The sequence below is a fragment of the Anopheles marshallii genome, chromosome 2 (genome assembly GCF_943734725.1).
Source record: "Anopheles marshallii chromosome 2, idAnoMarsDA_429_01, whole genome shotgun sequence".
NCBI classification, from domain to species: domain Eukaryota; kingdom Metazoa; phylum Arthropoda; class Insecta; order Diptera; family Culicidae; genus Anopheles; species Anopheles marshallii.
The window spans coordinates 39,210,280-39,236,377 of record NC_071326.1 but is presented as its reverse complement, the minus strand read 5'-3'; the positions used below and the strand labels follow the sequence as shown (position 1 = coordinate 39,236,377).

General features: G+C 45.7%; 1 protein-coding gene across 1 annotated transcript; it reads left to right on the top strand.

The window, feature by feature from the left end:
* Positions 1 to 313: 313 nt before the first annotated feature.
* LOC128719543 (ankyrin repeat and KH domain-containing protein mask) lies at positions 314 to 24,137 on the top strand. Its single transcript, XM_053813170.1, has 19 exons — positions 314 to 1,342; positions 8,119 to 8,157; positions 9,209 to 9,344; positions 9,459 to 9,551; positions 9,634 to 9,694; positions 9,761 to 9,917; positions 10,015 to 10,314; positions 10,731 to 11,145; positions 11,347 to 13,043; positions 13,202 to 13,708; positions 13,798 to 14,202; positions 14,245 to 14,797; positions 15,015 to 15,142; positions 15,263 to 15,553; positions 15,623 to 15,892; positions 15,968 to 21,898; positions 21,967 to 23,775; positions 23,880 to 24,032; positions 24,108 to 24,137. Exons 1-19 carry the CDS (start codon positions 314 to 316, stop codon positions 24,135 to 24,137), a joined length of 14,004 nt encoding a protein of 4,667 aa, XP_053669145.1.
* The last annotated feature ends 1,961 nt before the right edge of the window (positions 24,138 to 26,098 follow it).

The window sequence follows — 26,098 nt, the reverse complement described above, 5'->3', positions numbered from 1 at the left end:
CTCACCGCATGATCTTCGCTCCGGATGTGACGAGCCATTTACGGGCGAATTAACTGTCAAACAGTAATGGCTTTCGAGCAGATTTGCGACAAAAAACCTCAATTTTCGAGCAGTTTCGAGCAGAACGGGGCAGTGCTAGTAGGAGAAAGCGGGAGGAGAAAATAAAATATGGCGAAAAATTCTACAGGCGGTCGCAGGCACGGAAGCTCCGTATGAAAAAGCGAATTTATTCAATAAAAAGTGACTGTAAACGTAGCGAAAGTGTGACAAACGCATGGTAAATGCGCCTAGTACATTGGACGCATAGCGAAAAATGCAGAATGCTGAACAATCCGGAGTGAAAAACCGGGAGAAAATTGTTAAATCAGTGAATCAGCAGACTTCGTTGAAATCGCAGCTGCAGCAGCAGCAACCTTCACCATCGTCTTCGTCGTGTTCGTTGTCTTCATCCTCGTCAACATCAACGGAAGGAGAAGAGGCAACGGCATCAGTAGCAACTTCCCAGAGCAAAGTAGCAGAAACAGGAGCAGCCAGCACTTCGTCATCGACATCCGAGAACAATAGGAACAGCAACAGCAGCACAATCGGTGGTGGTAGTAGCAGCAACAGTAGTGGTGGTATCGGCAATAGTGGTAATAGTGGAGTAACAAGCAGTGGAAACAGTGCTGCTGCTACTACCATCGTCGACGTTGTTGCTGGTACGGCCACCACTTCTACGACATTTTTGCCGTCATCGTCATCATCATCGGCCTTGCACGCAGGACAGGATGCTGGTGACGGAGCGGATTCGGTCGTAAGAACAGCGGCGCATCCATCGTCATTAAGAGCGAAAGCTGAAGAAGCTGCAGCTGGAGAGCTAAGGAGCAGGCTCGCTTTTGCTGCAGCCGACACAGTAACGCTTGTCGGGGTCGAGCCGATTCGAACCCAGCTGCCTGGCAGCGTCATTTGTAAAGCCAATTCTAAAAATAATGGTAAAACAATGTCTACGCCGAAGAATTGCACAACAGCGACAAAGCCTTCTGCGCCATCGACCGTGCTCGTGGGTGCCAATGCAACGAGCGCCCCAGGAGCTGCTGGTGATGGTAGCAGTGCCGGTAAGCAAGCAAACGGTACCAACGGCGACGATGATTGCAAGACCGCCGCAGCGGGAGCAACCGGAAGTACCGCTGGTGCGTCGAAGCCGACTACCGGTGTGCCCGGCCAGAGCGCTGCTAATATCAACAGTAAACCATCAGCGACCAGCAATAGCTCGTCTCCGACCAAGTCGGATACCGAAACCTTCTCCGAGATACAGCCTCGCGTTTCGGACTCGTCAGAGTCGGAAGAGGAATCGGTGTCGGAGGTAAATTTCTCATCTTTTTGATTGCTACACATGTTTACCATCATTACGCAGGTTCAACTGGCTGATTACAACAGATGGGACATTCATCTGTTTGTCTTACTTCCTCTTCTTTATCAGAACAACAACTTAAAGACGTCTAAGCCTTCCATTTCTATTTTGCCTTTGACTTTATGTACCCATAGCCAGATAGACGGTGCGACGTACGGAAGATTGGTCCGGATGGGATTTTGGAGCGGCCCTGTCGTGTGAAGATCGGCGCCGCTACCAATATACCACCGGGCCACCCCACTTGCCTTACTTAACCCCTTTTATATTCGATCTCTTTTTTTAAGTTTTATGTTTATATTCCTTTTTCAACCAAAGAAGAAAGTACCTATGTTTGTACTTCCACAAATGTATACCTAAGGCGTCATGCGATTATAAGCTTATCTATTTAGCAATAATCCCCATTGCCGTTAGATAACCTTTTTTATTTACGATTCTTAACGTTCCGAATGCATTTTTTCCTTTGTTTATTCGTTACATGAAGGAGTAATAGACTTGTTAGAAACTTTTTTTGTCAATATCCATTTGATGTCCCTATTCATAGATATACGTTACGCCAGATACATATTTTCGATTGATGTAAAAACAAAAGTTTATCTCTTTAAACACTAATAGCGGAAGTGTGCCACACAGAACTGCGAATTTCCAGTAATGGAAATTGTTCTCCCAACACTGTCATTTGAAAATGCGTATACAAAGCAGCTGGCGTAGGCAAAAGCATGTTGAAGGGCGTGCTCTTAACGATGAAAAAGGAAACAAAAGCACTGCCAAAAAAACATAATTGTGCCGCAGCGTTTGGTCTGCATCTGTAAAAGTGCATTCTCTATTATGTGCTCTGTACAGAGGCGCTTTTAAACCCAAGGCCGGATTATATTGCCAGTCAACTTAGGCCTTCGTAAAATCGACCAAAAATGCCTCCCCTGTTTCGGCAAGATTCCACATTGTTTTCTTCCTTCCTCGTTATCTTCCGACATGTTCAATCGAAGACAAATCGTTCATGATTATTTTAAATCTAAGAAACAAAGAGCCCCAAGTCACGTAATTATGTCTAAATCCATACGAATCGTGGTTAAAGATTTTCTCTTTACGATACGAAACCCTCTGTTCCGAACAGAACACACAACCCTAACCTAATCACGAGTCTGTCATCCGGCAATCGAGCAGACCATGCGTTTTTTTTTCTCCGTAACCAGCAATTGGTTGTCTTCCGATATCTGTGTTTTTGCAGCAAATGTGTGGCAGTTCTATTTCATACAAAAGAAACGACAGCATGCCCGGTTTTTTAGGGAAGGGAAAACGATCGCGCTTATTTGAGCAATCGTGGTCCTTCATCGTTCATCCCTCGTCAGGTTCGACATCGCCCCCAAAGAGCTGTGCTGGTAAAACGGGCAGCAATTGACGGGCATAGTTGTGTGTGTATATAGCGAATGAAGTGTGCGTAATGGCAGCTGTGTTTTGTCGCATGTGTGTATGTGCGATCGGCAACCAGGCAAAGCATCACCAACACAGTGGCAGATGAAGATGTAGCGTATGAGTGTGTGTGTGTCGCGGGTAACAGCACCAGCTAGCCAGCAGAAAAGGGAACAGTCGCGCGACCGTGTTCGTTCCTTCAAAAGGTGTCAGAAACTAGTGAGGACAGAATTTTTTAGTCTCGCGGGACTTTTTTAGTCTCTGCGGAGTTTCTCTATAGTTGAAGTTCTATCGCGTGTAGTAGCAGCAGTCGCAAACCACGTAGTGCGTGCGTGCATGCGTTTGGGTGTGTGTGTCCGCGTATATGGTGTGGTACGTCGTCCATTCGACTGCAGCGGAAGATGCTGATGATGATCGAAGTAGCAGCAGAATGTGTGATGAAAGCATGTTGTCGAGCATGCATGTGGAAGACGCGATGAAAAGGTTAAAAGATTGTGCTCCTCCGGTCGAAGGGGGGGAAGTGATTGATGGGCAACCGGAGCAAAGTTTGCCCAACGACCATCAGCGTGTGTTGGAGGAGGCCAGAATGCGTGTAAGTGTCAACTAAATATAGTGTCGTGTGTGCTAAATCAGCAATTTCCTGGAGAAGTGGGAAAAAGGTGTCTCGAACCGTGCGTTCAATGTAGTAAAATCCTTCCCGCATGATTGGAAGGATTTGTGTGCTTGGATAGATGGGAGGAGTTTTTAAAATTGAAGACGAAACGGAAAAAAGTTCATCCCACACTAACACACTGGTCATGTATGGTTGGGATCAGCAGCAATATGCTGCACAGTACCAAAAAAAGAGAAGAATAGTTTTCGCAAGTGTAAGCGCGTGTGTGTATATGTGTATGCGGAATATTAGCGATTTTTTTTGTCCCGTATTGCTGTGTGTTCTCTTCCCTCGATCAACTGAACCGTGAATTTTTTTGGGAACTTGTTAGGGACAGTGTTCAGTGTTTGTTACGGGGGACCATAAAGAAAAAGGCTGTGCGAATTACAATCGATCTCGTCGTGACTTTCGATGTGCCAATGCAATGTCTATTTTGCCGAATATATTGTTCTTCTCGTCGTAAAACAAAAAGGTTACGTGATTCTCGAAATGCATCGTGTGCATCGATTCCTGAAGAAGGCATAGGGAAATTGATGGATTGCAAAAAAAAGAAAAAAGAGTCGGAAAGGGAGGCATGACATGACGTTACTTTGACGGTAGTGCTATGGGCAAGTACCAAAGGTGCTACCACTACATCGATGAGCGGTCCCCGGCAATGGAACGGGTGTGTGTGTGCGTGTTGGTAGTTGTGTTAATAGTGCACAACCGTACGTGAAGAAGGAGAAAACGTGAAAGTGCTGCATGACTGTTCAAACCATTGAAACAACACCTATTTGGACGGTAGAACAAGGATGTCGTATATTAATTGATTAAGCATTGTACAATATTCAATTCCGAAGACCCTTTGGACATTTACTTGGAATGATTAATGGCGAAATACGCCATTAACACTGATGGATGGGAAGACCTTGTTCCTACTACGCTGTGTGTAGCCTGCCCTATATTTAGAGCGATTAAAACGATTTAAAAGAATTAAATCTTCATAAGAATTTCGAAATGCTGGCTACGAAACATTACGTTCTTAATTGCTATTTTAACATCCGCTGGACAAAAAATCTCGCAACAGAACTTAAACTATAACTTAACCAATAAAAGAGAGCAATGGAAGTGTGGATGTGTGTGTTTGGCGGCGTACACGCGCGTAGTAGTATGCGTTTCACATTCCGCAAAGCCGCAGCCGATGCGGCAAACGATGAGTATAGGTGGGCGCATACGAGTGTACCATATATAAACGTGTGTTTGTGTGTGTGTTGGTGAAAGCGCTCTTCCGTCCGGTGCCGTCACTTCTCCTGTACCATTTGAAGCCGTCGGCGCTCGAAACGGCGACGAAGACGACGTTTCTTTGCAGTATTTCGTGTTTTTTTTCTCACGATGTGTATGGCAGGCACCACACGGGTTTAGCCTTCGCCCGTACAACACAATCACACCGTCTGTTCGCTATCTCGCTCACACTACAGCATTCCCGTCATTTGTTTTCCCGTTTCCCTCATGCCGGACACACGGATCTCCTCCTAAGCGCGATCGATTTCTCTCTACTGCGTTTTTTTTTAATGTGAAATGCATTTTTTCATGGCGAAATGTTTTGTTGCAACATTTGGTTTCGCAGAAATTGATTCTGTTCCAAAACATTTGCACGTATTGTAAAATCGTTAAGTTCAAATGGATTGATATCATTGTGTCAGGTTGTTTCATCATTCAAAGGATAACACATTTCACACTTGTAAAGGAACCTTTTTTTAAATTGAATTTCCTTGCCGAGAATTAGCATTATGTACGATGAGTTACAATGTAAAATCTTATCATTCTGCTTATTGTGTCTCAGCGTACACCTAGGATAGTGGTTTTCTGCGGCGTTGCAGCTAATACTCGGCAATATTTCTAAAATCATTCAAATCCGCAGATCCAACATTCTGCACAGAAGCACGTAATCTTTTCACGGCATCACCTATGCAGGTGACATTAATTTCATATCCAATACCATCCAATAGATGGCGCTGTGTGGTGTGTTAGGAATTAACTCGCGCCGTCAGTATCGGTCTCCGCCATGGTTCGCATATCTTTTAGTACCGAGACTACATTGATGAGTGATAAGGTCATCAATTCCAAGAGGCACGCATGGGACCTAAGTGTTGGGTTTTTTTTTGCTGGCTCTCCGGCATAGATACGAATCAGCGGCGGTTACGCCGTTCATCCAAAGTCCGTTAGGAAAAAACAGCACATTAACATGTTAGCGCAGTCCGTGGTCAGTTGTGCTTACCAGACACATTTACTCAACGGTCGTTCAAACGAGACCTGGGCGTTGACAGCACAGTCACTGTGCGCACATTATTCTTATGCTATTTGTTGAGCAGATCAATTTTGTGATCACTAGTGCATAATGAATTTCTTTTATTTAAAGAATTATTTATAGCACAGTTTCAATTCAACGTATTTTTGTTGGCAATATATACGTGCAATGAATTGAACTTCTGATAATAATGCTAATTAAATACATTGAAAATATCAAAAAGAAGAAGGGAACTAGTCGAACCCACGTCGCTAAGGCGGAAGGATTTGAATTGACCGTGCGGTTGTCACATGGGGCAAACGAATATTTGCATGTATGATGAAAACGCACCACGGTTCAGGAGTAAACAGGAAAATTGTGTACCTCTTGGTGCTCTTTGTTGGTGTAGTGGTTTGGTGCTGTACCCTATGATCCGGAAGTAGATGATAATTGGGACCGCGCAAAGTGTATGTGTGTGTTAGTGACCTGAGGCCCTCAAAAAACCGGGCGCTTTGACAACGGAGGGTATTAATTCTCCCCCATCGTTCAGCGTGTTGGAACTACTCATGTTCAGTTGGCGAATCGATTCAAGTCAAAGTTAAGGACGGTTCTGGGGAAGTGGTAATCGGGCATCTAATGCCTGAAATACCGAGCAAAGCGTCCCAAGATCGTGTTAACCTTCTATATGTTTCTATATTCCCAATATTGGAACATCTTATGGAGAAAGAACTAAGGAACAAGGGAACAATGAATGAAGGCGATTTGCATTCCGAAGACTGTATTACCAAAACACCTACCCATATACCTGTACCAACAATAATTTGAAGTTGTAGCGAAGGAAAAATGTGAATGCTTAATACGTTGGAGGTCGTAGATAATTCCATCTGTGAGCAATTCAAAGCAGTCCAGTGACCAGACCATTAATTGATTAAAATTAGTCAAAATACTATGGACGTTCCGGCATTAGCCATGTTTGGGTTAGGTTTGAGGTGTGCGGAAGAACGATGCAAATGGGATTGGATGTTGCCAGTTCTACCGACGCGCCTCGGTGTACTCTGTTGTGTGCATTTTTGGTCGATTCTTTTTAAGCAGCGTTACAACAATCGATGCAAATTGTTGCACACACAACACAGTGGCAGTAGCAAATATCAGATAGAGCCTAACCAAACCACCCATACTCAGACGTTCCATTAAAAATCTTTTACAACCTCGAATGTGTGGAGGTCAATGTACTTGCCTCGCCTGCACGGGTTTCGCAAGAGCTGTACTTATAGTTAGTAGCAAAGATGGTTTTTTCAATCAACAATTTGTGAATTTGAAGCAATTACTAGGAACAACGTATGATCGAAACATGATTAAATAACGACAGTTTATTATTATCATTGAATGCACTATATGTGTTTGCTTGAGACAAAATACGACAAAAATAGGCAAACAAAATTAATCTGTTGGACCTCACCTCACACGAAATTCATGAAAACACTCTATTCTAAAGTTACCGAACAAAATGTGAAGCTGTGTCGCTGAAATGCTCCCACAGCAAAGACTCTAAACTTAAAACACGATCATCATCTCATGCCTTTGGGCCATATTTCCAAAATTTTGATAATTATTATAACTCCCCAAAAACAATGCGTCCAATTTAGTCCGCCGTTCAAGGATTTTTTACCTTAACAGATTTTTTGTCTCCTTTGCCCCTTCAGTCCGGATTTTTTTTTCATTTTAAAAGAAAAGAATGGTCCGAAAATATGGTATTTTGTTTGTTTCAAAACTTTGTCGGATTTTCACGTTTCAACATAATACAGACAAACAATTTGTCGCATATTAAGCAAAAATATATCGATTTTGATTTTAATTCCACTGATGTCCACTGATCATCCATCAGGTCGTTTTCGGAGTCTATTGTCTATTTAGTGTACACAGGTCCTTTGCTTTCTGAATGCCTTTTTTTAAGTAAGAAAGACATTATACGTTGAATACAAACCTTTTAGGCAATGTAATAGCAATGGCAATAGCGTTATTAAATTATATTTGATCACTCTTATCGTTTATTCACAGAGTTTGAGTTTTTGAAACTAAATATGCCTCTCAATTATTAATTCACTCATGAGATGAGATCACTCATCAAACATGAATATAGCTTCAAATAGAAATTTCCTATCTAGATTTTATCTAGCACAAGCATCGAATTGTAAAGAAAAAATCTTAATTGTCTATTAACATGTTACAAATGTATCTCTTCAATCGAGAAAACCCTCCGCAATCCTTTAGTTTTGTTTTGTGAGATGAGTTGACGTTTGTTTGAAACCGAAACTTAAATGTTAAACTCTGTTTAGCTTTGCTCCACCCTTCATTATACGTTATTTTGTGCCATTTTTATTGTTTTATTTTTTACCCTACTAGATTTTGCTGGCTTGCCTATGTCTAAGGCCAGATCTGCTGGTAAGTGTCGTTGCTTGTGTTGAAAGCGGTCTCCACCCTGCCCCGAGAGGCCTGCGCATTCCATGTGTGTGTTTGCGTGAGTGTTTGTGTGCGCATTTCATTTCCCTGGCTTCACGTTATGTTTTTGTTTTTTACAGGCATGATTTTACGTTATTCTGTTCTGTTCTTTATGTTTCTTTTATTGAACATTGTGTAATTATAAATTTAAAACCAAAATTATAAAATAATATTCTTAACACATTGTTTAATATTATGTAACACCTGTTTTTGTCGTATTAAGATTTTTGAAAACAATTATTTTTATTATCGAATCGAACAAGTTGGTTCGCTATATTTTTCTTTTTCTTTAACCGCAAGAAAAACTTTTGAAGCGCTATGTTATTAACTTTAAAAAATGTTATTATTGTTATTCTATTTAAAAAGTTTAGTTTAGTAATAATTCATTCATGTGATTTCTTATTACCAACCGTTTGTCGTTTGTCAGTGCAATTATAAAACCACTCACACAATCAACAACAACATCCAGCCGATCTCAAGCCTTTAGATGCTTCAACCAGCAAAACAGGACAATACGTTTTATCAAATTCTATTGTTTACGGGATTATTTGATGGGAGTTTACATTTATTTAGTTTTTATTTGCCAACACAAGTGTAACCGAATTCCGGAACCTATTTTGTAGAAAGGAATAATCTATGTACATAACTTTTTCTGCTGTTAAAGTAGGTCGGCAATTCTATTCTATATTTACATTAACTTTAAAGTACAAATACCATACCAAAGGTGCTTCATATAAATTGTTTTTACCTTTATTGATTTTTTTCATTTTTTACTATAAAAGTGCATTATAAGAAGCGACCTGTTGTAATGTTATAGGGAAAGAAAAAGGCCAGTGTGAAACAAAGCTTGCAAGAAGAAAGGAGTGGCCTATTATGAATTTGCCACATTTTGTTTTTTTAATGTTAACATATATTATTTCACACGCATATTAGATTCTATGATGTTCGCTTTTTTGTTAATGTTGTGATCTTCTTCATTTGTTTGTTGCTACAGGTTGACGATTTTGCGTTAGATCAGCAGTCGATTGAAATTCCGGAAACGGAATGTTCCGACAGCTGTGAGAATGACGTCGACATGGATGAGTCGGACAGTTGCGACAACGATGCCGACGATAATGAAGATTCTGATGGTACGCATATTCTCTCCCCGCACAACAAGTTTGTGTGACCACTGTTTGACATTTACAATAACGTCAATTGCTTTCCTCCTCTGTTTTGTTTCCCTGCTACTCGGCCGACAATAGAAGACGATGAGGACGACGATGATGATATGGTTCATAGTACGGTACCCGGAAAATTTCTCTTAGAGAACGATGATGATACCGATCATGAGCGAGGTAAGCGATGGTTCTACCCATTGCGAATACTTTTTCGAGCAAGAGCTTGTGTATTAATGCAATTTTGTCCTAACCATTTTAGACGAGGCAGCGCACGCATTAACGCGAATGAAATCTAGCGATGGCAGTCCAAGGGATAAGAAGTAAGTGATGAACATTCTAAATGCGAAAAGGTATTAGTTTTTATCGTTTCTATTTTTCTCTTACAGTTTGCTATCACGTTCGCTGATTGCGGCTTGCACTGATAATGATGTAAATACAGTGCGGCGGTTGCTCGTCGAAGGAAATTCGTTGAACGAAGCCACCGAAGAGGGCGATTCATTGTTGTCGTTGGCATGTTCCGCAGGCTATTACGAGTTGGCTCAGGTATGTATGACATCTGGAAGGTGTCATTAAAAAAAATATTCTAAACTGTTTTTAATGTAATCCTTTTGCTTGTATTGTTTCATTTCTATTCCGCCAGGTACTGCTAGCAATGTCCGCACAGGTCGACGATCGTGGCCAAAAGAACGATTGTACACCACTGATGGAAGCTGCGTCGGCCGGACATGTAGAGATAATTGAACTGTTGTTCAAGCACGGCGCGGACGTGAATGCGCAATCTTCCACCGGTAACACGCCGCTTATGTACGCCTGCGCTGGAGGTCATGAGAAGGCAGTTAAGTTACTGTTGGATCATGGTGCTAAGGTGGAGGACCACAACGAAAATGGTCACACTCCACTAATGGAAGCTGCCTCTGCTGGACATGTCGGGGTTGCCAAGGTACACACTATTAGGTTATGTTCGAAATGTGTTTTTGCCATCGAATCATTCTACGTTACAATCTTCCACATGATTAAACCCGAGAACAGAACTCAAACATTGTACAATGGTACTTGCTCTCAGCTTTGCTACGATATACTAGAGACATATTAGTCATTGATTTGATCGTTATTATTGAGTCTATTCGTTACTGATTCTAAGGTCGTCCAGATTAGCGAGAATGTGTCTCTTTTGTGTAAAGTTGGAGTTCCGTGCTTTTGCTACTGAGTAATGAATTTTATTTGATCTTATCTGATGGATTACACTTACAGCGAAACATAATGCGACATTTTCTTCACTCATTTTTAGCTTTTTTGCTTGCCAAAGAAACGACGTAAATATATAGTAATCAACTTACAATATGTTTCTGTTGATAGATTCTGTTGGAGCATGGAGCCGGCATCAATACGCACTCGAATGAGTTTAAGGAGAGTGCCCTGACGTTAGCCTGCTATAAGGGCCATCTAGATATGGTTCGCTATCTGTTGGAAGCTGGCGCTGACCAGGAGCATAAGACCGATGAAATGCATACAGCTCTAATGGAAGCGTCCATGGATGGGCATGTAGAAGTGGCCCGGCTGCTACTGGATTCAGGAGCACAAGTGAATATGCCAACTGACTCATTTGAATCCCCGCTCACCCTAGCAGCATGCGGAGGGCATGTTGATCTGGCGATGCTGTTGATCGATCGCGGAGCTAACATTGAGGAGGTGAACGATGAAGGTTATACCCCGCTGATGGAAGCTGCACGGGAAGGCCACGAGGAGATGGTGGCACTGTTGCTACAGCAGAGTAAGTTTACAATAGATTGTATGTTAGATTAATTATGTTATGTAGAGCTTTTGGTTCTATTCGCTTGTGCTATAATTATGTTTACCAACTGTAGAACGAAGTGAGCGAACATGTTTTTAGACGATATGTTTATTATTTGTCAATTATCGGAAATCTTCTCTTAACTGATCCTTCCTATTGTCAATTATCTAACATTAACAGATGCGCAGATCAATGCTCAAACTGAAGAAACTCAGGAAACGGCACTTACGCTTGCGTGTTGTGGTGGATTCATCGAGGTGGCCGAATATCTCATTAAGAATGGTGCCGATATTGAGCTCGGTGCGTCAACGCCACTTATGGAAGCTGCCCAGGAGGGTCATATCGATCTGGTGCGTTTTCTGCTTCAGCATGGTGCAAATGTACACGCACAGACGCAGACGGGTGATACTGCGTTGACGTACGCATGCGAAAACGGTCATACCGAGGTAGCGGATATCTTGTTGAACTATGGAGCTGAGCTAGAGCATGAATCAGAGGGTGGTCGCACTCCGCTCATGAAAGCATGCCGCGCCGGTCATTGGTGTATAGTGAAGTTTCTGATCGAACGAGGTGCCGACGTTAATCGGCACACGACGAACAATGATCACACTCCGCTCTCGCTTGCTTGCACTGGTGGTCACCAGAATGTTGTGGAGCTGTTGCTGAAGAACGGTGCAGATCCCTTCCACCGTCTGAAGGACAGCAGTACGATGCTGATTGAGGCAGCCAAGGGTGGCCACATCGGTGTTGTGCAGCTACTGCTGGACTTTCCGCACTCACTGATGAACGCGAATGCCGCTCAGCAGCAGAATATGCTTAGCAGTGGACAAATGCAGCAGCTCCAGCAGCAGCAAGCCCACCAGCAACAATTACAACAGCAACACCAACAAGCTCAGCAGCTCATTATCACGCAAAACCATCAGCAACACCAGCACCATCAGCAACAACTACAGCAGGCTCAACAGCAGCAGCAGCAGTTGTTGGCGGGTCCACCCGGATTGCGCGAAGTTCCCGAAGCGATTCGCGTCAGTAACAAACAGATTTTCCAACTGCCAAGCAAAGATATGCTGGAACAGCAACAGCAACTGCAAACTCAAGGTCCACCGCAACAACAGCAGTCTCAGCAGCAAGCTCAGCTGCAGCAGAATCAACAATTACAGCAACATCAACAGCTGCTTGCTAACAGTCATCAGCTTATAAACCAGGCGAACATGCTACTGGATAGTAGCGGCAACGATACATCCGTATTGGCACATCATCTTTTAGAAATACAAGACCCTTCGCTGAAAGATACCTTCCTCGAAGGTTTGGCGATCGGTTTACGTCCCCGTGTTCGCCGCATGACCAGCGGACCGGCTGGGTCGGCAGGATCTTCGACAACACCGCCAATTTCCGGTCAACAGCAGCAGCAAGATCAAGCCACGGTCGCTCAACAACAGCTGATACAATATCTGCACCAACATCAACAGCAGGCGCAACAGTTGCAAGCGACCCAGTCAATTATTCTACAAGGTAATAATGTCGTTACACAACAACAGCAGCAACATTTGCAACAACAGCAGCAGATGGCAACGGTGGTAGGTAACAACAATACAACTGGCGCAGGAGGTAATAAGCAACAGCGTAGTCTGCTGCGCAAGAAGCAACAGCAACCAACAGTAGCACTGCCTTCGCCATTCGAGGCAAATCTAACCAGTTCCGAGGCACAGCAGGTTCGCAGCGATCCCATTGGCGAGGATAATAATGGGAGCTGCAGTGTTGGAATGAAGAACGTTTCGTCGCTGCAACAGCAGCCTCCTCCGCGCGTCAGCAACGTTGCAATGCGATCTGACTACGAGCAGTATCAGAAACAGATGAGTGAAATCCAGTTCCAGAAGGTAATTATTGTTTCTAGTGCTTTTGTTGTTGTAGTCTTTTTTTATTCGAGCAAATTAAGAAAACGGATACGTGATAAGTGCAATACGCTAAAGTACATAACTGTACGCGATGATAAGGTTAATAATTTATTATTTTGCTAATTGTGTTTACTTCACAGAAAGCGAAAATACAATTCATCAGTGATGCGAAAGGTCCGCCACCTACACTTTTACCGCACACGGAATCATACCTTGCCAACTTGCAGAACAACTTGCCCCAGTCGCAACAGCAACATCTTCAGCTAGCAACAATAGCTGCCAATGCCGCTGGTGGTACCTCTGTCGTTGCAGGCGGCACTAGCGTTAGTCAGGCTACCGGCAACAACAGCACCAGCAGTGGCACAACCTTGACTGCCCCTTCGGAAGTGTCCCAAAGCACTGCCATCAGCGATCGTCCAAAGGTGAAGCCCGTGTCCAAAAAAGATGCCAAGAATAATCGAAAAACTGCTGCCGCGGCAGCAGCAGCAGCTGCTGCAGCAGTTGCAACCGCTACGGCTTCAGTACAGCAGCAGCAGCAACAATCCTTCTGGCCTTTGACGAGTAATAGTGCTGGAACCGGTGGTAGCGGGAATGCTGCTAGCGGTGTCCTGCAACAAAATCCGATGGTGTCAATTTATAACAACTTGGTTAGTCTGGTTTATGTTTTGAGTTTAATTTCATATTTGATGTTAACATCTCTTCTACTTATTCATGTTTTTTTTTTTTTTTATTTTAGTCTGTGATTCCAAGTTCCGACCAGAATGTGCAATTGTTGCAGCAATCGATGGCGAACTTGAATCTGCAGTCACAATCACCCGTAACGACACCATCCACGATGCAAACGGCACCAATACCGCCCAGTGGTAAATCATCTGATAAGAAATCATTCACGGATGCAGGAAAGGAGGTGAAGAAGAATGATTTTGGTCATGTAAATGAAGCCGAATCATCGTCAACTGCTGCCGATGTGAAACAAGACAGCAGTATTGTTCCTACGTCGTCAGCTCAGCCGACAGTCATCACTAGCACTACAGCGAAGCGTGCATCAAGTGTCAAGCACGATGTCGCTGAAGGTTGTTCGACGGAGCAACTGGTCGCAGCATCGTCATTGGTTCGAGGAACGCCGGACAAAGAGACAAATGTCATTGCTTCCGGTACTTCCGGACACACCTCGAATGTGGAGGGTAGTAGTGACAGTGCCAGCAGCACCAGTAGCAGCAGTAGCACAGGAGAAAGTGGCTCATCGGGTAACGTGAACAGCAGCTCGGCAGCTAGTAACAGCAACTCAACAACCAACACAACGAGCACCACTAGCGACAGCAGCAGTGTTCCATCTGGGGAAGCCGGTATTGGTGGCGATGGCGAAGGAAGTACCATTAGCAGTGGTAGCATCAGTAGCAGCAACAGCAGTGCTAGTAGCAGCGACAGCAGCACTACCACAAGCGCAAATAACAACACTGCCGAAGGAGGAGAAGGCGGAACCGGTGCAGGTAATACCAATGGTGAAGACGAAGGAGGTACCAGTGGTGGGAACGGTGGAACCGTGTCTAGCATCGATCCGGACAACCAGTTCAACCTTTTTGCGATGGTCGATCGTAAGCTGATGCTCAAGATCGCGCATCGCTTGTTCGGTGATACTGCCAAATCGCCCTCGGAAACGCCACCGCTGAGCAGCTGCCCAGGGTCGAACTTGGAACCTCCTGCCTCACCCCCGCCAGCGATGATAAACAATGCCGGTAGTGTACCGAACACCAGTGGGTGGAAAGGACAATAGTACGCGTGCAGCGCTTGATACGAATTGTCTACCACTTCCCCGCCCCCCGTCACCCTTCCCTATTTGTCACCCACGGACATGCACATTAGTCCTGCCACCCGGACTATTTGCGTTCAATGGTGTTTAGAATGTTGGAACGTTTTGTAATTTATTGTTATTTCGTTTTCTTACTCACGCAGATATCGAGTATCCGGAGCTTTCGCGCATTCTGTGCAGTTTCAGCGGTTCCGACATGCTGCCTGCGCAAGAATTTGTGCAAGTACATCAGCATATGCAAAACATTATTCAGCATAAGAGCGGTAGCAATGTAAGTATGATCTAGAAATGTGCAGCAGCATTGCATTGGAAAAAGAAGCGAACAGCAGCGAACATTGGAAAAAAGCGAGATGAATGTTTTAATGATGTTATTACACATTCTACATTACAGCCCATCAAACTGGGCGACTCTACTAGTCATCAGTATGCGGAAGAAGGCGAGGAACATCTGCCAATGTTTAACATCGAGGAATCTGATGCAGATGGCATCACCGAATGTGTGGGTGGCATGTATCCTGCACTGATGAATGATGAAACCCTTGAACAATATCATGGCGAGGACGGATCAGTCACACAGGCACACGGCTCACGAGAATCGACATACAACTACGAATGGGTGGATAGTATTGACGATGTGATCCACGTGCTTAACGGATGTCCCGAAATTCCAATGGCATTGCACGTGAGTATTAAGAAGTACGCCTAGCAAAAAAGTATAACATAAATCTGACGATGTTTCCCAAATACACAGGATATGGCTGCGAATTTCGGTTGCCAGGATATGGATATGTACGCAAATCTGATAGGCTTAAACTCGTTCTGCAAGACACGTTGGGCGGGTAACCAGAATCAACTTACGTCCGGTACATCGTCACCGGTAGAAGAGGACGGAAGTGGTATGGTGACTCTTAGCGATCCGACGTTTGCTTATCGCACCGCTCAAGCTGCTGGGCAATTGCTGGCGTTGGATCCACAACAATTTTCAATGACATCGATCCAGTTGCTTAATCAAATTCATCAGGTATGTAAAAGAAAAATAAAACGACGAAAATTTTGGTCTAGAAATGATTATTTGTTTGTTGTTCAATCGTTTCAGGCATCTGTTTCACTCGCCTCCGCACAAGCCTCCGGGACTGTATTACATCATCCGCCAGCCACAACCAGTGGTACCCAAGGACAGCATCCAAAGCTTGTGTTTAATGTCGATGCAGATAAAGCTTCGCAAGTGCATTTGCTATTCCAACTGCCTACCATGCAATCTCAACAGCAGCAACAGCAGCAAATGACACAAGATCAGCAACATGATCACATGAACATAATGGGCAATAATGCCCAACAGCAGTCACAGAATCAACAACAGTCACTTTCATTACAGCAGGCGGCTGGTCAGCAACAACAGCAGCAGTGTAATATAGCCGCAATGCAACCGCATGCAGCGGCTGCAGCAGCTGCCGCTGCAATCCAGCACGCTCAGCTACAACAACAACTGCACGCGCAAGGTATGACTGCCGGTCATTCCGGTTCGGTAGCTTTGCAGCAACATCAACAACAACAACGGCAGCAAATGCAGCATCTGCAGTCCCAGGCCCAGGGGCAGCAGTTGCAGCACTTGCAGACCCAAGGGCAACAACAGCAGTCTCAACAACATTGTTTGCAGCACGCCCAAATGCAGGTTTCTACACAAACACCCCAACAACAACAACAGCATGTCACATCCGCCCGAAGTGAGGAGGAAATGTCACCGCTCGTAAGGACGCAGCACTTTGCTTTGATGGACAACAATCAGCCAGCCAATGCGAATGTTCCTGGCAGTGGAAAATTGGGAGGAGCTGCTGGTGGTGGAAAGAAGGGAGAGAAAAATCGTAAAGAAAAGAATCGTCTCGCTGTGCCAGCAGTTCGGCAAGCGCCCGCTGGTCAACAGAGTGCAGGAGCAGGTGGTCAAATTCAAAACTATCAGTACGATAGTACTAACGGCAGTGCACGATCGGTGGGCGGAGCAATGGACATACCACCGCCAGGTGGGGCCGTTCAACCGTTCCACGCAGGAAGTGGTATGATGCCACCGCAGGGCGGCACAGTGGCATCGGAGCGAACGATTGACGTGGATTCCGAAACCGATTCAAATCATGATACTGCGTTAACGCTTGCCTGTGCCGGCGGTCATGATGAAATGGTGGATCTGTTGATTACCCGTGGTGCAAATATTGAGCACAAGGATAAGAAAGGTTTCACTCCGTTGATATTGGCAGCTACGGCTGGTCACGAAAAAGTGGTGGATACACTACTTCGAAATGGTGCCGAAATTGAGGCACAATCAGAACGAACAAAGGACACCCCACTTTCGTTAGCCTGCTCTGGTGGCCGGTACGAGGTAGTTGAGCTATTGCTCAGCATGAATGCCAACCGAGAGCATCGCAATGTGTCCGACTACACGCCACTCAGTTTAGCAGCTAGCGGTGGCTACGTGAACATCATCAAATTGTTATTACAGCACGGAGCAGAGATAAACTCACGCACTGGTAGCAAACTAGGAATTTCTCCGCTTATGCTTGCCGCAATGAATGGACATGTTGCCGCTGTTAAACTTCTGCTGGACATGGGCTCCGATATAAACGCACAGATTGAAACAAACCGCAATACGGCGCTAACATTGGCTTGCTTCCAAGGTCGGCACGAAGTGGTCAGCCTGCTTTTAGATCGTAAGGCCAACGTAGAGCATCGTGCAAAGACGGGCCTTACCCCACTCATGGAGGCGGCATCGGGTGGATACATCGATGTGGGTCGCGTGTTGTTGGATAAAGGAGCGGACGTTAATGCTGCCCCCGTTCCATCGTCTCGTGATACGGCGCTTACCATTGCAGCCGACAAAGGCCATCTGAAGTTCGTTGAGCTGTTGCTTTCCCGTGGTGCGCTGGTGGAGGTGAAAAATAAGAAAGGCAATTCACCGCTCTGGCTGGCGGCAAACGGAGGACATCTGGGTGTAGTGGAACTACTATGCAGCGCCGGCGGAGATATTGATTCGCAAGATAATAGGAAAGTTTCCTGCTTAATGGCTGCTTTCCGCAAGGGCCACACGAAGGTCGTAAAATGGATGGTCGGTCAGGTGACACAGTTTCCGTCGGATCAGGAGATGACTCGTTACATCAATACGATCAACGAACAGGAACTCTTGGAAAAGTGTCACGACTGTGTAAAAGTTATTCGTGCTGCAAAGGATCAGCAGGCTACAAAGGCAAACATTAATGCATCAATTCTGCTGAAGGAGCTTGATCTCGAACGATCGCTGGAGGAAAGCCGCAAAGCGGCTGCTGCGAAGCGTCGTGAAAGAAAGAAGCGACGCCGGGCGGAAAAGCGTGAGCAGCAGCGTAAGCTGGAGATGGGCGAAGAAGGTGCTGCCGGGGAAGGAAACGATGACGAAGACGAGGAGGAGGAAGTGGAAGATGAGAAAGAAGAGGAAGAGGAGGAGGAGGATGTTGACAGTGAGCATGACGAGGACGAATTGCTTCTTTCCGCGGCCATGACCCAACAGTCCTCTATTGGTAATAAGAATAAGAATCGCAACTCGAACCACTCGTCTGTACAGCTTCATAGCAAGTCGCAGCAAAATCATCGCGAGAAAGAGAAAGAAGGAAAAGGAAAACAAAAGGAAAAGGAAAAGGATAAGCATAAGGATGTGGAACGTGAAAAGGGAAAGGAGTCCAATCAATCTGCGTCGTCATCTTCCTCTAATAGCAATCAGCGGCAACAGCAGCAGAATGCTAATGGTCAGCTGTATCAGTATCGGCCTATGTCGATACCATATCAGGTACAGGAGGAAGGTGATTCCGGTATCGATGCCAACAGTTTGGGCTCATGTTCCAGCTCGGAAGTGAAGTCCACGTCCAATAGTAGCGCCCTAGAGCAGAAGAAAAACAACAAGAAGAGAAAGCAGCAGCAGCAACAACAGCAACTGCAGGCTCAAACGGCTCGCGGTACGATTGCTTCCACGAATGCAGCCGGTGCAGCAAGAGCAGCAAAAGCGGCCGCTGTCGCAAATGCATCCAGTGGTGGTAAGTCGTCTAACAATGCGCAAAATCAACAAAGCAGCAACAATCGCCAATCGAAAAGCCCAGAGAGTGGTTCTGCATCGACGTCGAATGGTAATACTGTGGTGCAGGATAAAAACTCAAAAGAAAAGAATCGTCGACAGCAGCAACAGGAGAAAGAACAGCAGCAGCAACAATATGGTGGCGGCAGAGAAAAGCGTGAAAAAACGCTAGAGAAGGAAAACGTCGCACCGAAAGATCACGATCGCTCGGGTGGACTGTCAATGACCACGAAGAACGAAAGCAAAAAATCCTCCACTAACGATCATCATCAGCAGCAAGGTCAGCCAACAGGTAACAACGGTACGAACAGCGGCGCAATGCATCAATCGCAACAAAACAGTTTGTCGGGAAATCGTAAATCGATTATTGTGTTTGGTTCGGGTAACCGGCACACCTCGGAGCAAAACGATGAACTGGTACCAAGCGGTGGTAACAATTTCTACAACACGGCCAGTGCTGGTGGGAAGAAAACGCATGGCAACAAAACGTTTTACAACACTGCAAATAGTGAGGATCACGGTCATCATGGTAAGATGTCCTCAGCTAGTCCGATGAAGCAACAGTCAATGTCTGGTGGAATGCCGTCTGTGTCACAGCAGCAGAATGCAAACGGATCACAGACTAATTCGATGGGTGTCAAACGTGAGGAAGGCTGGAAGGAGGTAGTACGTAAGAGCTCGGTACAACAGAGCGGTAGCGGCAGTAGTGCAGGTAGCAGCGGCACCGGAAGCAACAGTGGTAGTGGTTCTGGTGGTGGTGGTGGCGGCGGTGGTAGTGGGTCTTCTTCATCGCCAATGGAATGCCGCAAAGTGCAGGTACCGGTGCATGCTATCTCGCGCGTAATAGGACGAGCTGGCAGTAACATCAATGCAATCCGTGCCGCAACCGGAGCCCATATTGAGGTTGAAAAGCAAGGCAAAAGCCAGGGCGACAGATCGATTACTATCAAGGGATCGCAGGAAGCAACCAAGCAAGCGCACTCACTAATCGTTACCCTCATTAAGGATCCCGATGTGGATATACTGTTAATGTTGCCAAAACACAACGCTAGCAGTAGCAACTCAACGCAAAAAAGCTATGGCTCTTCTTCGACATTAGCTACTGGTGGTGGGTCATCGGTCGGCCAAAATTCAGTATCAACGGGAGGAATAGTGTCGTCCGCTGGAACGCCGGCACAACAGTCACCAGTCATTGTGCCTGCGGCCATTATTCCTACGAATGGTGCTGCTCCGACCATGTCAGCCATCGTGGCATCGGGTGGTGTGGCAGCAGCTGCTGCTGCAGCAGCAGCTGCCGCCGCCGCAGCCGCTGCAGCCGCTGGTACTAACAATAACACGACAGGCTCTGTCAAAGGTGGAAAGAATGTGTTCGGTGCTTCGAACAAGTCTAGTAACGCAAATGCTGCCAACATTGTTACTAGTGCTATCGCCCCAACAGCAACCAGTGCTACGGCCGTGGGTAATGCTAAAACTCCGTCCACCCAAGGTTCGATGCCGTCAAACTCAAGCATTACACGGACGTCAACTACCAAGAATCTGTTCCTATCATCGGCAGTTACAGTTTCGCCGCAACAACAGTCGACCCGTGTGCTGTCGGCAGCCAGCAGTAATAATGTCACTATTAATAGCGGCAGCGTGCCATATGCCGTTGCGGCTTCGACCGGGCCGGGGAAGGATTCGAAACGGCAACAGCCGATCTCACAAGCATCACAACAACAATCGTCTACCACATCAAAGGGACCGCCTCATCACCCAGGCTTAGCTACGAGTGGTCCATCCAGTGGAAATGCAACGGCACCGTTCGGCAGTGTGGGCATGCAATCGATCAAATCGAAAAACAACATCAAAGCACCAATTGCTTCTAGCTCAGTACCACAACCAGGTGGTACGAATGTTAGCGGGAACACTACCGGTGCGACCACACGCATGGTAGGATCTTTCGCCAAGTTGGTAGCTTCAGACGGTGGAATTTCAGAGAAGAAGTCGTTCGGCAATGTCGGTTCCGCTGGTAGTGGTTCGGGAAATTCCTCAGCCATGGCACAACAAGGACAGCAGCAGCAGCACCATCAATCGGTTGGAGTTATCGGAGGTCGCGCTCCAGCACAAGTGCAGGAATCTCCTGCTAAAAGTGGTGGATCCGGGCTACCAGCACCATTTGGTAGCAATGCCAACACAGTTGGTGTTGGAGTGTCTCCGATCGGTTCACACATGATTTCATCGAATGCACATCAGTCAACTGGTGTTGGAAGCATTGGGAATGGAGGGGCTGGACATCAGAAGATATCCTCGTTTATACCTCCCATTGCAACAAGCCTCCCAGGTCCAACGATTGTTGAGGCATCAGCTCTGCCGCCTTTGCCACCCATCAGCGTACCGAACACAGCGAATCCCCTGGCTGCACCAGGAAGTGGTCGATCGATTACGCCAATCGGTCAACCAACATCGACGTCGTCCGCATCAACCTCCGTCGGTTCCGCGTCGACCGTTTCATCATCCGGTACAACGACTTCCTTATCGTCAGTGACTGGTCCCATCGGCAGTCGTAGCGTCACTACACCGTCGCCCCTGCTGCAACAGCAAACCTCAACCACCTCACCCACAATCGGTGGTCAGCTACACTCAAAGATGCAACCTATCGGAACGCATCAACAGCAGCAGCTGGCGCCATCACCTCCACCATCAAACGTATATTCGTTGTTCAATGATCCGTTCACTAACAGTCAATGGGGTGTTGGAGGAACCGGCAGCGGTAATAATGTAGGTGACGTAGGAAAACCTCCTCTGTACGGTGGACACCACCATCAGCAGCAACATCATTTGTCTCACGCGAATGTTCCGCCGCATCATCATCAGCAACATCATCAGCAGCATGCGAGTGGTGTGGGTGGTGCTGGTAGTGGTGTTTTGGCAACGTTCATGGAGAACCCACCAACGCTACAGGTATGTAAAACGTATAGCATCAAAATGGGACGATTGTAAATTTATATATTTATTTGCTCTATTTGCAGGTCGACGCATCGAAGGCTCCGGGGTACCGTGGAAATGCTATTTCTTCGCCAGTTAGCTCCAAAGCCTCAAGTAATGCTACAACTCCACCATCATCTAGCATGTCATCGCATCCACATCAACATCAGCAGCAACCTCCCATGCACCAAACATTACAGCAACAGCAGCAGGCCAATGGGGGACATTTAAATCTACACCATCAGTCCCAACAACCTCACTCGCACCAGCAACAGTCATTGGGACTCGGTCATATACTGGGTGGAGCGAACAGCGGTAGCAATAGCACATCACCGCTCGCTGGTTTGGGCAGTGGAACCGCCGGTTCACAACAGCAACAAACTCCAACTTCCCGGGACTCAGGTGTTGTGAACATGGTAGGTGGAGGACATTCAGCATCCTCCGCATCATCGTCCGTACCGTCATCCAACTCAGGTGGTGGCCAACATCAACACCATCCATCCTCCTATCAGTCGTCGAACGAGCCACCGAATGTCGGTATGAAACCGACTCCTCCTCCACCATCGATGCATGGTGGTGGTACTGGTAACGGTGGGCAAGGCAATGGAGCTCCAGGCGGTGGGTTGGGCATGCTGCGTTCCATGATGAACCTGTCCTCGCATATGCGCCATTTGGGAGGTGGTAATGGACCACCGGATTATTTGAGTGGTGGAAATGCTGGTGGCCGTGAGCATTCTACCGGTTTAACACCACAGCAACCGCCCGTAGGAAGTTCTCGACCTCCGCCACTGTTGTTTGAAAACTCTGGAGCTGGTGGTGGTGGGCCTCCCGATTCGCTACAATCCTCCTACCAACCACATCTTGGTCTTGGAGGAAACGGTAGTGCAGGCCTGCCGCCCATTTCCCGTCTCAATCCGAAGGCATCATCTTTCTCCGGCGGAATTGGTCCATCAGTCTTGCCACAGGCGCAGCATCAACCGGGCAAGATGAGCCTTTCAAACAATCATCAGCCTTACGGAGGTAATAATGCTAGCGGTGGTGGTGGTGGAGGTGGTGGTGGAGGATCTGGAATGTTCCATGCGCCACCACCGATTGGCATGGGCGGGGGAAAGTATCCTTCCATGTCATCCTACAGCCTTGCACCGGGTCGTCCCAACAATCAACAGCAACACGGTAGTGGTGGTGGAACAGGAGGCAGCAATAGTGGTCCTCCACCGGTTGGTGGTATGCATCATCGAGGTGCAACAAGCGGTGGCAATAATTGGTTCTCGTCTGATCTGGGTCACCTACAACGTGACAATTTGATGGGCATGGAAAATGGGCTCGCAATGACACTTAATGCTACCGGGTCGCCCAACATATCGCCAAACAACAACAATGCGCAACACACCATTAACGGTGGTGTTGGTGGGCTCGTTGCGCAGCACCAGCAGCAACAGCAGTCCATGATGGACGATGCTCGGAAGCTACCTCGCGCCATCGGTACTGAACGGGCCTGGAAATATGGCGGAAACGGTAACGTTGGTCTTGTGGGCAGTGGAAGTGGTGGAGGTTCTGGTGGAGGAAACAATGCTGGAAACATGTACAATACTGCCATGGTAACGACATACGTCGGGCTAGATGGGCCGGACATAATGAATGGTGGAGCGTCACCGGCAGCAATAGCAGCTGCAGCTGCTGCGTCCGGCAACCAACCGTGGATGGGTATAGACAAAAATCAGTTCATGGGTAGCGGTGTAGGTCTGGGTGGGTCGCAACAGCAGCATCAGCAGCAACCACCTCTGCCCTGGCTCACACCGGCAGGAATGAACAGACAGTACATGGATGATATTCATATACCGGATCATTTCCAGGTAGGTAGTGAGCAGATACGAAAATTATATTAAAATTAAATATATTTCAATTATTGGTAAATGAATAATGTTATACTATACTGTCCATGTTCTTACCCGTGCAGCAACTTCAAATGGATTATCATGGCAACATTGGTGGATCTGGACCCAGTGGACCCAATCAACCTAACATGAACTTCATGCAGTATCCATTCACACCATCCAACGATATGGTGGGAACAGCAGAACTGCGACCACCGTGGGAACATGAAAAGCATGTAAGTTTTAATTGATGAACCGTGGGTATGATGAGATAACGAGGGTCATTAATTTCGTTTGTTTTTCGATGACAGGGTTGGTCGCAAAAGTGGTCTGGACACTAGACGAAGAAGAAGTAAGAAAACCCCAAGCGATCCTGTCAAAGAAGTCGCGGACGCCAACTGTAATCACTTCGCCACAATGCACCGGCAGCAATACCATCTATGGCAAGGATCGACATTTAGAAAGGGATAGATAGTAGAAGCAGACATAGAATCAGCAGAAAGATTCGTTGTGGTAAGTTAGCACCTCCACCACTGGTTCGACAAACGGTGATGGATTTTGCCCTGGAAATTTTTCCTGCATATTTACCATGTTAACGATGGTGTCGAAGCAACAGTATAGATCCGCCTAAACTGTGTATGTTGCGTTTGATTACAACCACTGCTTGATACATACACGGACACAAATACTATTTCTGGCTGCGTTTCTTCATTGTTCGCATTGCATATGTTAAAACGCGATTATGTTTATTCTAAGTATGCGTTAGCCACTGGCCCCCCACATTTCAATAGTGTCGAATTCATAAAATAACTGATGAGAACGTATTAGAATACAATTCCTCGAAACAACAGTGTAAAGGAGGAAAAACGGTTGAACGTTACAGAAAGTAGTAGGGTAACTGCACTGTCCTATGTGCATGCCCGAATTCGTTTCCTGCTTCTTTATTTTTTTATTATGTTCAGTCGTTCGTACGTACCCACATGCTGTTATTGCAGTACAGTTAATAGTAGAGCAAATAAAATGTTCATTTACAGTGTAAACTACAAAGACACTAATGTGCACCATCTCGTTTTTGGGTAATGGAATATAAGAATATATGTCAACAGTGTATTACTATGCCTTTTTTCATTTCTTTCTTATGCCCTGTGAAAGTCATAGGAGTTGGGGATCGCTTTGAGCATACCGAAATGAACGCTAATCTCAACTGTAACTCAATACACGAGTTATATTCCCATAGGACAAATAGCATAGTATGCGCACAGGAACACCGGTGTCGACAAAGATGTATATCGTTAATTCCGTTCACGCAGTATGCAGCTTATCATGCGCCGTAATAAAATCGGTAAACAATGTTTGCCTTTTGCCGCAGTGAATAACACATAAACACGACTATTTTGCAACCAGTACCAGTACGAGCAAAGCAAGTGACGATTTCGCACGTTTTTAGTGGTGTGTGACGTTAACGGTTAAGATATAAAATCAATATCAAGCCAGCCAAATGCATAGCATAACAAGCTAGTATAAATAATACCAGTACTACTATAACACCTACTAGAGTAATATCTACTTCTCTACCATTAATACTACTATCACTTATAAGCTACACTTGGATGCCACACTGAGATAAACACGCATAACAAATTTGCAAATGATACAAAAGCTGTACTACGCAAAAACAACACTCTCACTCAACTACTCAAGCCTATTCAAATTATTTCCTACAATGACCGGAAACACTACTTAGAGAGAGAGAGAAAAAGAGAAAGCCCCATAGGAGCAACAAGATCGAAATTGAGCTGCCCGAATCCACCAAGGTTTGCGTGTTGGTAACATGTAGTTGATTATATTTGTGCATCTAAAAGTGTAATGGCTCGCAACTTTGAATTTTAGGCATCTACGGTTTAGATAAAGCAGAATCCTATCTACTACTACTCAACCACAGCCAGTTAGTCGCTATTTGACCGTTGTTCGTGCTAACGATCGAAGTTGAATGTGTCGCACCACCGGTAATTATGGATAGCTTAGTAAAAAGTGACGTAAACATAGTGGACACAACTAATAGTAGAAGAATTGACTTACGCGTAAGTACTGATGGTAGCCATCATTAGGATCGAAAGCATTCTTTTCTTCTTTGAATACCACTTGATGCAGTCGCGGTACAAGAACAAAATTGGCTTAAAAACAAACCTGCTGAACGGGAATGATGAGCAAAAGAAAATGGAAGGTTTTACCCGAGTTTAGAAGTGCGGCAAAAGTAAGCTTTTTTTAAAGAAACGTGCAAAAAATAAACGAGATGGAAGTA